We start from the raw sequence: 16,855 nt of genomic DNA on the forward strand, positions 1-16,855 counted from the left end.
TAATCATGAGATCATAAAGACTCAGTTAGACACAAGTTGTGCAACTTTAGGGAACCCTAAAACTCAATTTTCTTTGTTTCCCCACATTTTTATTGATACATCATAGTTGTACATAATAGTGGGATCTGTTGTTACAAATTCGTACATTCACAGAATATAACAACATAATTTGGTCAATCTCATTTCTTCTGGAAAGGGAAAATTCAGCTTTCATATCAAAAAAATTGCAATTGCTCCCCTCTTGCAAGAACTTCAATAGAATGACTAACGTACTCCCAGAGAACTTGACATGCTCAATAAATGGTTACTAGGTTTATTAAAAAATGAGAGGAACAAAAAGTAAAATCTTTCAGCCCTAAAATAAGAATATTAAGATTCTTTAATACAGGGCATATGCATGTCAAATTATTACAATAATATTATTCCTTAGTTTAGGCAGCAGGGCTGTTAACGCTTCTGTGTCACCAACATATTCTTGAAAGAATTTTCTCACAAAGTATCTTATAACTCAAATGAGGCTAACCCACTATGAACCATCCCCCTGCAAAGTAAAAGGCTGCCACATGAGGAAGAAAGGTTTTTTAAATACCATCCCGATCAGCCATGCTGTCAAAGAAGAGCCAGGCAGAATCGTCCTTCCCATACTTCACAAAAGCAACATAGTGGCTTGTTTCTATGCAGAGAACAGCAAATAACTCCATCTTCTGGCAGGGGATGCAGCCATGTCTCCAGTCCCAGTCAGGTAAATCTTTGGGAAGTGACACTGGGTTATATTTGTGATTCAACCTCTTGGGATGAAGGTGGACCTACAATTGACCATGAGAAGAACGCCATGAGTGCACCTAACTCCTTGTTTCCAGTGATGGATCCACCTTTCCTGAGACAACCCTACAAACAGCAACCAAGTGCTTCACAGACATCTATCAAGTCAACAGAAGGGACAAAAACAATATCATTCTATTGTGGATTTTTAAAGTTAATTATGATTTTAAAAGACTATTTGAAACCTGAAATCTGTTTTCGACTGCAAATACTTACTGTTGCACATCCATGAAGGGCAGGCAGACTTACTTGAGTGTTGCAGGTTTTACAGAACTGCTTGATGTTCCCGGCTGAGATGTCGGGGTCGTCGTAGCACTCTCTACACTCGTACATTGCAAGTCCTCCACAGATCCTGCACTGCCTGGGAGCTGAAGTACCGAGAGAGGGAAGGGAGCGCAGGGGCCTTTAAAAAATGCATTCTTTCTTGAAAAATATTACAAGGAACTGTACTTTAAAGAAGATAATGTTGAGGGCTTCAAAAAGTTGCTCGCTCTCCCATCCTCTTAAACTTTAACTAGATTTTCTTGGATTTGGAATATCTTAAAAGACATTTTCTTTAGCCAAATAACATTTTTAAAAAAATAATATATTCTAGGGTGTTTTCCTGTCTAATTATAAAACACTCTTTGATGAAAATTCAAAAATACAAAGACATGTGAAGAAGAAAACTGAAAGCATCTACATTTTAATTGGCAAAAGATAACCACTGTTGATATTATTAAGAATTTTCTCTAATAATTTTACATCTGAATAGTCACAAAACTGCACGTGGGTGGTGTTCTATAGATGCCTATCTGCATAGGCTCCTCTTGTAGAAACTAATGTACCTGCCTTTTCACTTGATACTACACCATGACCATTTGCAAACACATTGGTCTGCAAAAATAATTTTAATGGCCAATTTCATTGTATGGATATACAATTCATTTAACTACTTCCCTCATATTAATATTTAGGTTGGTACTAATTTCTCAATCATATGACAATAAGCATATCTGTATATAATATGTTACTTCCATCTCTCCTTACATTTTTGAAATAAATTTCCAGAACTAAAATTCCTGGCTTAGTATGTCCAACTTCTTCAGATTCTGAATTATCTTTTAGAAGTAGTATATCCACCACTAATGAGAATGACCTGAAAGTTTCTTAAAAAGGAAAACAAACAAACACAAACAAACAAAAATCTTATACTTACTGTCTTCAAGTAAATCTGTTATATTTAATTCCAGAGAAGGAAAAATTTTTTTAAATAGTTTAAAGTCTTTTCCAAATCGAGGCATCTGAATAATCAGACATGATGGTGCCTTAAAAAAAATACATATTTTTAGAAATCAAAACACTAAAAAAATGTTCTCCTATGAAACTGTAATAGTCCTAACTGTCAAACCAAGCACTGGCTGTGGCTGCCATGCTGCTGGCCTGGGAAACTGGATGCACAGGTGAATGTGGAGTGACCCATACATGAGCGGACTCAGAGTAGCAAAAAACCAGCCACAAGTCTTCAAGTAGTCCCCAGTCACAAGACACACCAACACATCGAGGTTATGTTCAACAACCTCAGGTCCCAAATAATACAATGACCACAGTGCCATTTTACTCTAGGTTTATATTTAATAAAGGGTTTAGAAAGGTATTTTTGCAAATATAACACAGAAACAGTCTTCAGAAGGATGAGATTACCTAAAAGTAAATAATCATGGCCATTAAGATTTTATCAAAACATCTCTTCAGTGGAATACAATAAAAAATAAGCCATAGCACACATTACTGAAATCATAAAGATATTCATAGTAAAAAAAATTTATATCACTTGTTCATTAACAAACCAATGTAAATAAATTTTTTGACACTGCTTCCTAATGAAGGGTGAAAATAAACATTCCTTTTTGATAAATTTGGATAATACACTTGGGTAAAATGACAATTATTTTTAAAAAATCATCTTTCTTTGCATTAAACTATTTAAAAGTATTCAAGTTACAAATTAGCTTCATTATTTTGGTAACAAAAATCTAAAAAGTTCAGGCTGGGGAGATAGCTCAGTTGGTAGAGTGCTTGCCTTGCAAGCATAAGGCCCTGGGTTTGATTGATCCCCAGCACTGCACAAAAAAAAAAAAAAAAAAAAAATCTAAAAAGTTCAATCTTAAATCTAAAGAATTTTCTATAAGGACAAAGTTGAAATAATGTACTTTTTAAAAAATTTGTGATTTTTAATAAAGCGTGTTTCAAACTATTCTCAGTTAAGATCAACAGATGCTCAATCTACCAGTAGTCTTAAGAGTCCAATCACATAAAACACAGTGAGTGGGTATCACTAACCTCTGCAAATTTCAGGTTACTGTTGATAAAAGACCATTCTAACAATTGCTGGATTGTAGGGACGCCAACTTTCTCATTTTTTTCCATAAAAATTTGATAGAAGTAACAATCTTGTACTTTTTGACCTGCTGATCTAAGAACATGCAGAAAAAAATATGTAATATTTATTGTCACATGCTTAATTCAAAATGTAAAGTCATTCCAACAGAATTTAAGAACAGAAAAATGTGAAACTGACAGCGTGGCTTTGGGTAGTCCTGACAACAGGGAAAAGACAACCCGGTTGATATAATTCAATGTTCTAATGCAGACCTTTAAATGATTTCTTATTTTAGTTACATATTGAAAAGTTCTCTTGGTTATCAGGAGAAAAATCATGGAATAATATCTCCAGTAAAGAAACTGTGTGAACAGTAACCAGAAGCTAAAATCAATTAGTTCAATTTCACCATCCAAATATAGCATGGAGCAAACTACACTTACTGCTTAAAACAGGAAAAGAAATTCTTATATGCCTAAGAAAGACTCTTAGAAAACCTTCTAGACAAAACTTTTCTTTTTTTTATTTTTTTAATGCATAAGAATATCAACTTCCCAGTAGATCAAAAGCAGAGGACGGTATGACACCCAGGGGTCCTAGCAACTGCTTAAAAGCATTCTTTCTGCTGGAGCATGCTGACTCTTTAGAGGGTCACTCATTTATTCAACAAATGCCAAGTAAGCACACACAATATGCCAACCACAGTAGAATCCTTATATTGAACATTTTCCTTTCTAAATATTTTACTACAGAATGCCATTAATCTATAAGACTAAATCTATCAAAAGGACTAATAATGTTTACTATTAACTTTTTTAGCAGAATTTTTTAGCTTAGTGTCAGACTGTTTTTATCTAGATACATATCTAGATTTCAAAAATTTTAATGAAAAACATTAACATAGTCTTCATAATAAAGCAATTCAGAGACCAGTCTGCAGAAACCTTCCACTTCCAGGTAGAAGAGGTTGGCACAATCCTATAATCTCATCAACTGGGGAGGTTGAAGTAGGAGGATCAAAAGTTCAAGACCAGCCTTCTCAACTTAGTGAGACCCTGTCTCAAAATAAAAACAAAAAGGGCTAGAGATGTAGCTCAGTGATAGTGCACCCTGGGTCCAATCCCCAATACTGAAAGGAAAAAATAAAGAAATCTTCTGTTTCCCAAAGCAAATTAGGCCCCCAAATAAACAAAATTTATTTGGTAACAAGGCAGAAAAGTTTGGAGAATCCACAACAATAAGAATAGATGATAACCTGAAAACCTGATAGTCATGTTGTCCCTATATTTTTTCCTGTGAAAGTCAAAAAGCATGGAAAAATTAATAGCTAACAGAAAAAAAAAAAAGACAGGAAACTAAGAAAGCTGAAAATAGAGGTGGTGATCAGTTAAAAGAACTAGAAATCGGAGGTTTCAAGATGGCAGAATGGAGCAGGTTGCTTTCCTGGCTGCTCTGTGGCATGAAAACAAGAAAGCAGACAGGGAGCTTCTCAGTAAAGTGGGTGAATGAAAAGGGGGGTGCTTTACTGGAACTGAATACTGGACACTCAAAGCGGATTGGGCACTCAGGAGGTTGGATATAACAAAATAAACAAGTACTCCCCAGCGCCACAGCTGCTGCCACTCCCGTGAGAGCGGTCTCTCCACAAGCACAGTGGAGGGTAAGAGAATTAAAGGAACCCACCTTTTTAGGAGGTCTAAGGTGTGTCCGGGTACTGAGAGTTTAGAGATCAAAGACACTGCCGACTAAACTGAAAGGTGCGCTGCACCGTAGCCTTGTCCAGGAAAGAAACTGCATCTCTCCTGGCAACATGCAGAAGACAGAGGAAGGCACAATTCTGCAGCTGTGGCTTAGGGACTGATTCCTGTCAAACCCACGTCTGGCCCAAAATACAGGCCTGGCAAACCCACACTGTGCAACATAGAGTGTGCCTCAGTGACCAGCAGAAAACCAAAGGTGGAGAGAGTTTACACAGGGGACAACTGGTCACAGAAACATACCCAGCTCTCCTCCTCCCTCTCCAATCAGGCAGCTTGCAGAACTGGCTGGGAGAGATGAGTCTGGCCGAGAATTTGATACAGTGAAGGCAGGAGAGGTTGAGTTTGGAGACTGAATCCAAGACCAGGAAATCTGGGGTCCATAGTGATGTAGTAGAATAAAAATTTGTTACTCGACCACACAAGTTGGAACCCAGGGAGTTCCCGGGGTGCAGTCTTCCTGCATGGATCAGCTGTTCCTGGGCCCTGAAGGTGCACCGATTTAAAATCTCCATACTAATGGCATCCACTGAAGAGCCTGGAGTCTACCTAAGCCTAAGTCCCCCTCCAGGAGTTCCATCTACAGGAATACCTCTCTCCCTCTAGCAACCCTACCATGAGGGTGGAGCCAGCAAACAAACTCCAGACAACCCCACTTAACTGCTGAAAGGGAAGCTGAGAATCTTTTGAACTGCAACAGAAACAATTATTTAACTTTTCCTTGAGATCTTTTTTCCTCTCTCTCTCTCCTTTTTTCTTTTCTTTGCTTAATTGTGACCTCAATGATTCATGAACATTTATACATATTTTTTTCTTTTTCTCATTTCTAGCATTTTTGAGACCAGTTATTGTTCAAGGATCAGTTTTTTGAGGCCCAGGAAATTTGATCAGTATATTATACTTTATTTTTATGTTCTTTTATTTTTTATTTTTAATTTTTAAAATTTTTACTTTATATTTTTTCTCTCACTTACCTGTTTCCCTTGAATCTCTTTCTCTCTTTTCCTCTCCTAACAGCCAATCACTATTGTTCTCTTTCACTCTTCCTTTAATTTTTTTATTTCTAGCCTTTCTCTTCTTCCCTCATAATCATCACATCCTACATCACTTCTGTTCTCTCCCTGTCAATCATTCAGATTGCAAACCCTTTTGCAAACTTACTGTTTTATTATAGGCAAAAACTGATCATATCATTTCTGTTACTGTTATTATCTGTTTCCCCCTAAATGGTGAGGTGCTAAAAACCTTTAAGGAAACTCTACTGCCTCAGATCCATAATGTTAGATGGGTAGACACACAAGAAACATAAAAAATCAGGGGAGCAAATCACCCAAATAAACCAAAATACTTCAAAATAATAGAATTCATCACCAGCACAGTGGAAGAAATGTCAGAGGAGTTTACAATGTATATAAGCTAATCTGTGAGATAAAGGACAATGTAAGTAGTGATATCAGAAAGGAAATACAGGAAGTGAAAGATCACCTTAATAAGGAGATAGAGATTCTGAAAAAAAATCAAAACAGAAACCCTCAAAATGAAGGAATCAATAAACCAAATAAAAATTTTATGGAAAGCATCACCAACAGACTAGACCACTTGGAAGACAGTTTCGGGCAATGAAGACAAAATATATAATCTTGAAAATGAAGTTGATTATGGAGAAAAGATGTTAAGAGACCATGAACTGAACTTCCAAGAAATATGGGATTACCTGAAAACACCAAATTTAAGATTTACTGGGATAGAGAAAGGCTTGGAGATATAAATTTTTATTATAAAAATATAGTATGCAAAGGAATGCATACTCTTTTCAATGAAATAATATCAGCAAACTTCCCAAACCTGAAGAATGAAATGGAAAATCAGATAAAGGAGGATTACAGGACCACAAATACACAAAATTACTAGAGACTCACACCAAGGCACATTATTAGGAAAATGCCTTACAGAATAAAGATAGAATTTTAAAGGCTGTCAGAGAAAAATAAGTCATGAATTAGAGGGAAACCAATCCAGACCCTCAAAGCTAGGAGGTCTTGGAATAATATATATCAAATTCTGAAAGAAAATGGATGCCAGTCAAGAATACTATACCCAGCAAAATTAAACTTCAGAACTGATGATATAATAAAAATCTTCCATGAAAAAAAAAAAAGTTAAAAGAATTCATCACCAGAGGAGCGCTGTGGCACATGCTTGTAATCCCGGCAGCTTGGGAGACTGAGGCAGGAGGATTGTGAGTTCAAAGCCAGCCTCAGCAAAAGCAAGGCACTAAGCAACTGAGTGAGACCCTGTCTCTCAATAAAATACAAAATAGGGCTGGGGATGTGACTCAGTAGTCAAGTGCCCCTGAGTTCATTCCCTGGTACACCCCTACCCCCCAAAAAATTCAACACTAGAAAGCCTGCTCTATAAAACATACTCAATAAAAAATTTCATGAAGAAGAAATTAAAAATAAAAGCGAAAAACAGCAAAGGGAGTAACTACACTAAAAGAATAGTCAATTAAAGGACAGACTAATTAAAATTTAAAAACAAATAAATCAAAATGATAGGGAATAAAAATCATTTCTCAATAATAACATTAAATATAAATGGCCTAAACTCATCTATCAAAAGACATAGACCGGCAGATTCTATTTTTTAAAAGACCCAACAATATGCTGTCTCCAAGAGACTCACCTCATAAGCAAAGGCATCCACAGACTGAAGGTAAACGGATGGAAAAAAAAATATCACTCACATGGATCGCAGGAGTTTCTATCCTGGTATCAGATAGTGGATTTCAAGCCAAAGTTAATCAGAAAGGACAAAGAAGGACATTTCATACTGCCTAAGGAAATTATATATCAATAAGACATAACAATCATAAATAGTTATGCCCCAAATAATGAAGCATCCATGTACATCAAAGAAATGTTTCCCAATTTCAAGAATCAAACAGACCACAACACAATAATACTGGGTGACTTTAACACACCCCTCTCACCACTGGATAGATCTTCCAAAAAAGAACTAAATAAAGAAGTTATAGAATGAAAAATACAATAATTTAGACTTAACAGACATATGTAGAATATTTCATCCATCAATGATTGAATACACTTTCTTCACACACAGCACAAGGATCCTTCTCTAAAAGAGACCATATCTTAGGCCACAAAACAACTTTCAGCAAATACAGAAAAATAGAAATAACACCATGCATCTATCAGATCATAATGGAATGAAATTAGAAATCAAAAATAAAAAATAAAAGCTACTCTTAACACCTGGAGAATAAATAATATGCTACTGAATGACCAATGAATAGCAAAATAAATAAAAAATGAAATTAAAAAATACTTAGAATAATGAGAATAGCAATATACAGCATATCAAAATCTCTGGGACACTGTGAAGGTAGTATTAAGAGGAAAGTTTACTGCATTGAGTTCATTCATAAAAATAATAGAAAGTCAACAAATAAATAACCTAACATTACATCTCAAAGCCCTAGAAAAAGAACAAATCAACACCAAAAGCAGTAGAAGACAGGAAATAATTAAAATCAGAGTTGAAATACAGGAAACTGAAACAAAAGAAACAATACAAAAAAACAACAAAAGTTGTTTCTTTGAAAAAATAAACAAAACTGATAAACCCTTAGCTAAGCTAACAAAGAGAAAAAAAGAGAAAACTCAAAGTACTAAAATTCATGATGAAAAAGGAAATGTCATAACAGACCCTACAGATGATAATTAGAAACTATTTTGAAAATTTATACTCTAATAAAATAGAAAATCTTAAAGACATCGACAGATTTATAGAGACATATGACCTACCCAAATAGAATCAGGAAGCATAGAAAATTTAAACAGATCAAATTAAAGCACTGAAATAGAAGACACCATCAAAAGCCTACCAAGAAAGAAAAGCCCAGGACCAGAATGATTCTCAAGCAAGTTCTACCAGACCTTCAAAGAAGAACTACCACCAATCTCCTCAAATTATTCCATGAAATAGAAAAGGAGGAAATCCTTCCAAACTCATTCTATGGAGCTAGTATCACCCTGATACTAAAAAAAAAAAAAAAAAAAAAAAAAAATCAAGAAAAGAAAATTTCAGACCAATATCCCTGATGAACATAGATGTAAAAATTCTTAATAAAATACTGACAAATAGCATACAAAAACATTAAAAAGATAGTACACTGTGACCAAGTAGGGTTCATTCTAGGGATGGAAGATCCGTTCAACATACAGAAATCAATCAATGTCATTCATCACATCAACAGACTCAAAGACAAGAATCACATGATTGTCTCAACGTATGCAAAAAAAGTATTTGACGATTCATTTTCAAAATGCTAGCAAAACTAGGGATAATAGGAACATACCTCAACATCGTAAAAGCTATCTATGCTAAATTCAAGGTCAACATCATTCTCAATGGAGAAAAACTGAAAGCATTTCCTCTAAAAACAGGAACACGACAGGGATGCCCTCTTGCACCATTTCTATTCAACGTCGTCCTTGAAACCCTAGCCACAGCAGTTAGACAGATGAAAGGAATTAAAGGGATACAAAAAGGAAAAGAAGAACTCAAACTATTCCTATTTGTCAGCAACGTGATTCTATATTTAAGACCCCAAAAAAAACTCCACTAGAAAACTTCTAGAACTCATAAACGAATTCAGCAAAGTAGCAGGATATAAAAGTAATGCCCATAAATCAATTGCATTCCTATACATCAGTGATGAATCAACAGAAAGAGAAATTAAGAAAACTATCCCATTCGAAATAGCCTAAAAAAAATTTGAAAATCAATCTAACAATAAAGGTAAAAGACCTCTACAATGAAAACCACAGAACTCCAAAGAAAGAAACTAAAGAAGACCTTAGAAGATGTAAATATCTGCCATGTTCTTGGATAGGCAGAATTAATATTGTCAAAATGTGCTATACAGATTTAATGCAATTCCTTTGAAGGTTCTGATGATATTCTTCATAGAAATAGAAAAAGCAATCATAAAATTCATTTGGAAAAATAAGAGATCCAGAATAGCCAAAGCAATCCTCAGACAGAAAAGTAAAGCAGGAGGAATCACAATACCAGATCTTAAAATATTCTACAGAGTTATATAACAAAAATCAAATGGTATTGGCACCAAAACAGACATGAAGACTAGTGGTACTGAATAGAAGACCCAGAGACAAACCCACATAAATACAGTTATCTCATACTAGACACAGGCATAATAAACATACACTGGAGAAAAGATAGCACCTTCAACAAATGGTGCTAGAAAAACTGGAAATCCATATGCAACAAAATGAAATTAGACCCCTATCTCTTATCCTGCACAAAACTCAACTCAAAGTAGATCAAGGACCTAGGTGTTGAACCAGAGACCCTGCACCTACTAGACGACAAAGTAGGTCCAAATCTCTATCATGTCAGCTTAGGAACCAAATTACTCAACAAGACTCCTAAAGCACAAGAAGTAAAATCCCAGAATCAACAAATAGGATGGTATCAAACTGAAAAGTTTCTTCACAGCAAAGGAAACAATCAAGAACATGAACAGAGAGCCTACAGAATGGGAGAGAATCTTTGCCACCAGCACCTCAGATAAAGTATTAATCTCCAGGTTATACAAGGAACTCAAAAAACTTAACATGAAAAAAAACCAAATAACCAAATCAATAAATGGGCAAAGGAACTGAACAGACACTTCACAGAAGAAGAAAAACAATTGTACATGAAATTTATGAAAAAATGTTCAACATCATTAGCAATTAGAGAAATGCAAATTAAAATTATGCTGAGATTTCATCTCACTCCAGTCAAAATGGCAATTATCAAGAATACAAGTAACAATAAATGTTAGCAAGGATGTGGGGGAAAAGTACACACATACATTGCTGGTAGAACTGCAAACTGATGCAACTATTCTAGAAAGTAGTATGGAGATTCCTCAGAAAACATGAAATGGAACCACCATTTGATCCAGTTATCCCACTCCCCCGCATGTACCCAAAGGGACTCAAAATCAGTATACTATAGTGACGCAGCTACATCAAGATTCCAAGCAGCTAAATTCACGATAGCTAAGCTGTGGAACCAACCTAGGTGCCCTTCAACAGATGAATGGATAAAGAAAATGTGGTACATATACACAACGGGATATTACTCAGCCACAAAGAAGAATGAAATTATTACATTTGGTGGTAATGGATGGAATTGGAGACTACTGTACTAAGTGAAATAAGCCAATCCCAAAAAACCAAAGGCTGAATATTCTCTCTGATATGGGAGATATTGTGCTGACTCACAAGAGGTGGCAGGGTGGGCGGGGGGGTGGTGGAGGATGTTCATCGGATTGGACAGGGAGGAGTTGGGGGAAGGGAGGGGAGATGGGAATAGGAAAGACAGTAGGCTGAATCAGACATAACTTTCATATATTCACATATGTATACATGACCAGGGTAACCACATTATGTATAACCACAAGAATGGTACTCCATATGGGTATGATATGTCAAAATACTTTCTACTGTCATATATAACTAAAAATAATTAATAAAAGAATTTTTTTAAAAAATAAGTAGCAATAACGATGGTGGCTGGGGAGGAGAGATATTTGAAGGGAGTGCTGACTTGCAAACACAGAGAAGGAATCAGAAATGCAGTGGAAAGCACAGGGCTCTATAATATTGGGGCAGAAGAATGGGATACAAACCTTACTCCTCAGGTTTTGGAAAACTAAAACCCTACAGAATCACAACAAAGTTTATCCAATTGTAGCAAACTAAAACCTAGATCTATTCTCCACTAAGGAAAATCCAAGGGAAGAAGGGTATAAATGGATCTGCTTCAAAAGAAAATGGACATGACAGAGGACATGAGAACACTCATGGATTCAGCTATTTTTGATCTATCTACTTTTGCAACCGAGACTATCACGGGTAGCCACTAAAGTTCTTTACAGGTTCTGGGTTACCCCACAGTATGGAATATAATACAGACATGGCAGATCCACATAAGAACAGTAAGACCCTGTTTTATAATGAGAAGGACTCAGTAATGCAATCAGAAAATTCCCCTATTTTTGCTTCCTGATTGAGGATGTTATCCCACCTTTTTTTTTTTTTTTTTTTTTGCTGCCTCCAATTACCACCTTATCATTTAGTGGCTACGACTGAGTTTTGCCTTAATGTTGCAGATGCAATTAGTCACTATCATTACAGCAATGTCATTATTTTTTAAATGTGAAGGTTTAATTTACCCAAGTTTACCAATTTCTTGATTCTTACTTGTTTCTTACATCCCACTCTTTTATTCTAAATTCAGTTTGTATTTCTAAAGTACATTTTGTAATAAGTCTCTTGAGTGGTAATTTAGTCCTGGTTCTTAAAGAATTCTGTACATCTTTATTCTTAGAATTTAAGTCTGTCAAAAATTCTGAAAGTCTCATGAAATGCTGCTCCTTCTCCATTCCCTCACAGTGACAAGGATGTATCCTCTACATTCCTTATCCACTTGCTGTTTCCAACTCTTTATCCCTGAGCTCTGCTCTGGGTACTGTCTCTGATCTGTCTCCCTACTCACCATGCCCACTATCCCCTGTGAGGCAACTCCCTCCACCCATCATGTATTTCCTATTTCTGGAAATTCTATTTTTGCCCATTTGCTTTTGTTGATCTATTTGCTTTTGTTGATCATATCTGCTTTTGTCCTCCATAACTAGTCCTTCTTTTGTCTCCTTAATCATTTAGAAATATCTTATAGCTAGCTCTCTGTTGGACTGTTTATTACTTCTGGTTTGTAAGGCACTCACTTTCCTATTTAATGCTCCAGCTGATTCTCTCTCACTCAGAAAAAGAAGGGTGCAGGGGGCAAATGACATCTGGGGAAAAAATATTAACTTAAAATATCCTTGTATAGTCTTTAAACAGTGATTTGCAATATCAAGAGTTGCCAAGGGGTGGGGGGTATCAGTATGCCCCTTGGGGTGGGAGGACTCCCAGGGGATGTTTCCAGACTCCACAAGGTCTTGACTCCATCAGTATCTGACCCTTCCTTGTCCCCTGAGAATCACTGCAGTACTCAACCTATGTCAACACAGGAGTCACGAATTCAGTTAGGTGTGCTGGGCTAGGGAAAAAAAGGATGAAAACAACTGTTTTAAGAATCTGGAATTTATTTCTTGAAGAGATGAAAAACAAAACTGACCTTTTTCTCTGCGACTGCCTGCTAGATGCCCTACATATATATATATATATATATATATATATATATATATATATATATATCTTTCCTCATTTGTGTTTGAAGGCTGATTATCAAGATATTGGAATACTACTGAGCTTTCTATTCAGTTCTACTGATTGATAATTCTAATGTTATACCATTATTACACACTATTTTAGTGTCTATTGCTTTGCCTTTAAGCTTATAATAGAACTTTTTTAATAAAAGAATTAGTCAATATTTTTACCTACTTTACTTAGTAAAGAACTCTAAAATTACCTTCTTGAGTTAAGAAAAAAGTTAAAATCCTGTTTGTGTACAAATTATTTTAAAAAAATAAATCTTTAAGTTATTAAATCTTCCTTCTTAAAACACAATCTTTCTTGCTAATTAAATCACCTTTCAGCTCTGTTTAAGTCTTTTCAAAACTCTATCTCAATAAAATTGGTTGCTTAGTATTTTACTTTCATTAAGTATGAAATTATCCCTTTTTCCTTTTGGCTTGCCACAAGGTATACAAAAATGCTATTGGTTTTTCCATGGCTATTTTTCTATGGCTAAATTACAAATTCTTTTGTTAATTCTAACAAAGTTTTACGACAGTTCTCTAGGATTTTCTAGATATACAGATAGATATCTATATTATGCTTGACCAGATAATAAATATGTAACCAATCCTTCTGTATCATGTCTAATTTCATGTCCTAGAACTTCCCAAACAACATCAAACTATAATTATGGCACTTCCCCCATTTCTTCCTTCTCATCCATCACTACCACACTGGTATCAAACAAGATCACTTGAGACACAGAGGTAAGAGTGTCTGATTAGCTTTTAAGGAAGCAGATAGTACATTACCAGAATTTTCAACAGAGAAACCTAGGCCAAAATGGAAAACTGTACATCATTTAGACTCAGATGCTCAAACTACCTGGGAAGCAGAGTCACTTAGAATACTAAGAACTTCAGGGCATTAAATTCAAGGCTTTCTTTCAACTTGGGGAGAAGGAAAAGACCAAGTTTCAAAACTGAGGACACAAGAGCTAATTCAAGGCTGACTGATGGGTGGCCAAAAACAATGTTCTTCCAGTGTTTGACTCAGTTTAAAAGAGATTATCTTTAAAAGTTCATTAACTGAAATTACAAAAACATTCATATACACTTTTGTAAGAAAATGAATTGTAGTAATTTTTATTTTGTGGGTTAAAAATACAAACTGTCATTGGATTTGTTCTTCAAGTCAAGTATGGCACTACAGAGAGGACAATGATTAAAATTTATTTGCATTTTTGGGGCTGGGGTTGTGGCTCAGTGGTAGAGCACTTGCCTAGTATGTGTGAGGCACTGGGTTCCATTCTCAGCACCACATATGAATAAATGAGTAAAATAAAGGTACATCAACAATCAGAAAAATTTATTTGCATTTCTACCTGCCTAGCATAATTAAGAGCCCTAAACAATGCTTCTATAATAATTTAAAACTTACCTTATTTTTAATAATGGTTCTACTCTTAAAATATGATGAAATAGAATATTTAAGAATTCTTCAGGATCTAGGAGAAAATAAAAATAAAATAAGTCACTGGCAAAATTTAAAAATCATTCTATTCTTTACTTATAACAACCATATTTCTATACTGAATTTGATTTGGTTCATTCAATATTACTTCAAATAAAAGCATAATTTTCAAGTTTTCCTGACAAAGAAAAAATACAAAGGATATTTAAAAGGTATGGTAAGGTATTATGTTTCAATTTTGTTATAACTTTATTATATTTGAAAGAATATAATCTTTATATAATTAAATAATTTTTCTTTTGACGGTTTAAAATCAAATAGAATAAAAACTGAAATATGCCCTCATTTTCCTGCTAGTTAACAAACTATCAGCCTCCAAACATTATGGCTGGTTACAAGTACACTGCTAACAAAGTCAAAGTCAGAAGTTGAATCTGTGAGAAAATCTCTTAGCTACGAATACAGTATGAAAACACTAACCATAAACTTAATCATAGTCATCCATTTGAGACTCCTTTTTACAAGGAAAACTAAGTGGTACACATAGATGACTCAATACACCCTTTTACCACAGGAAAAGAAGAAAATCAGAGGATCAGGGCTGCACGGAAAGGAAAGAACTCTCATTCATTCATTTAAAACACTAGAACCAGCCAGCTTCTTAAAGGGGTTCCTTCTTCGACATCATTATTCACTTGTAGAAGAAAAGATGAATTTAGAAAACATGGAGAAAATTGTGCATCACATAGAAAAAGAATTATTTTTTGTTTGTCTTGTTTGCATTGTAATAAGCTCAAAGCAACCTTGACAAAACTCTAATGTTTTCAGTGCTGGGTATAGAGCTCAGGGCCTCTTGCATGCTGGGTAAGCATACTATCCCTGAGCTATATGCCCAGCTCTGCTCCCAATAAATTCTAAGTTAAAACTACACCTAACACTATACAACGAACACATGTTTCAGCTAACAATTAGCATTTTCATATCCTTTTAAGTCCTTTACAATGCATATAGTATAAGTTAAGGTGGTCACCTTTTTCTTCAGAGGTGAATCCTGATGCAGCCTCAACTTTTTCAAGTATTTTCCTTAGTTTCATAATTTTTGTGGCACATACATATCCATATCTATGTTAGGAAAAAACTATTAATTGCTGACATGGGCATTTATAGTAAATTATTTCACACACCTTAATAATCATACATTTCTTATAACAACTCCAACATGTCATAAATCAATAGACAATAGTAGATAATAGGCAATTATTTTGAAGAACACAAGTATTGGCTTCTGATTGATGTATGAAAAATTAAAGAACTAGAACTAGAATTATCCCAAACACTATTATATACCTTAAAAATGATTGTTAGGGGCTGGGTATATAGCTCGGTTGGTAGAGTGCTTGCCTAGCATGCACAAGGGCCTAGGTTCAATACCCAGAACCACAAAATAAAAGAAAATGATTGTTAAACACTAATAAAAGAAAAAATATTTTTAAAAGTTTGTGATGATGAATTTTTAAATAATATTTGCTTAAAAATTAAAACATGTACATTATGAAACAATATGATTTTGAGAAAGAATATCCTTTTAATACTAAAGAAGAAACAACTTCCAAGGAAAATGGGCAAAGGAATTGATGAGATATTGAAACTCTAAAATCTGCAATGAAACCAATCATCACCATTACAACATTTTCTTTTATCTATGTCTGAATACAGGATAAAATCAATAAGCTCAATGAGATCCTTGACAAAACTCTAGCATGGGCTTAAGGGCAAGTCAGAACCAGCCAATCTTATGTCCATTTTATACTATTTTATATTTTCTCATCAGCTCTCTGCAACCAACATATACTGAGCAGCTATCACTTACATAGTAACCCAAGTGGGAACATAGTAACCCTTTTGTGGGAACACAAAAGGAGAAAAGTTGAAAAGATAGGGTCTCTGCTTTTGAGAAGTTTATGATGGGGGAGAGCAAGGTTTTATTATCAACCAACCAATCAGCTAAAACAGAGATGTGAAACACAGGGACTCTTGACTGCAACAGGTCACCTGACAAGCTTCTTGCAGTGCATGGGATTACACTGTGATTAACTATGATTCTTAACTGGGTGGACAATAGTACCCAAAATAAGTTTATTAATGGACTTATGATG

At 35.0% G+C, this 16,855-nt stretch overlaps 1 protein-coding gene across 15 annotated transcripts in view; it reads right to left on the bottom strand.

Annotated features, from left to right (window-relative positions):
• Cyld (CYLD lysine 63 deubiquitinase) overlaps positions 1-16,855 on the bottom strand; it is a 142,844-nt gene that overhangs the window by 83,432 nt on the left and 42,557 nt on the right. For all 15 annotated transcript variants that reach the window (XR_007105356.1, XR_007105358.1, XR_007105357.1 and 12 more), the window contains 6 exons: positions 15,730-15,821; positions 14,667-14,733; positions 3,145-3,277; positions 2,021-2,129; positions 1,072-1,190; positions 590-806 (listed from right to left, as the gene is read on the bottom strand). Coding sequence is in view for 11 of the 15 variants with exons in the window: in XM_047527742.1 (XP_047383698.1) it covers positions 590-806; positions 1,072-1,190; positions 2,021-2,129; positions 3,145-3,277; positions 14,667-14,733; positions 15,730-15,821 (737 nt within the window). In the remaining 4 variants the exon portion in view is untranslated. The remainder of the gene's footprint in view (positions 1-589; positions 807-1,071; positions 1,191-2,020; positions 2,130-3,144; positions 3,278-14,666; positions 14,734-15,729; positions 15,822-16,855) is intronic.

Source organism: Sciurus carolinensis, chromosome 16 (assembly GCF_902686445.1).
Source record: "Sciurus carolinensis chromosome 16, mSciCar1.2, whole genome shotgun sequence".
Taxonomy (NCBI): Eukaryota; Metazoa; Chordata; class Mammalia; order Rodentia; family Sciuridae; genus Sciurus; species Sciurus carolinensis.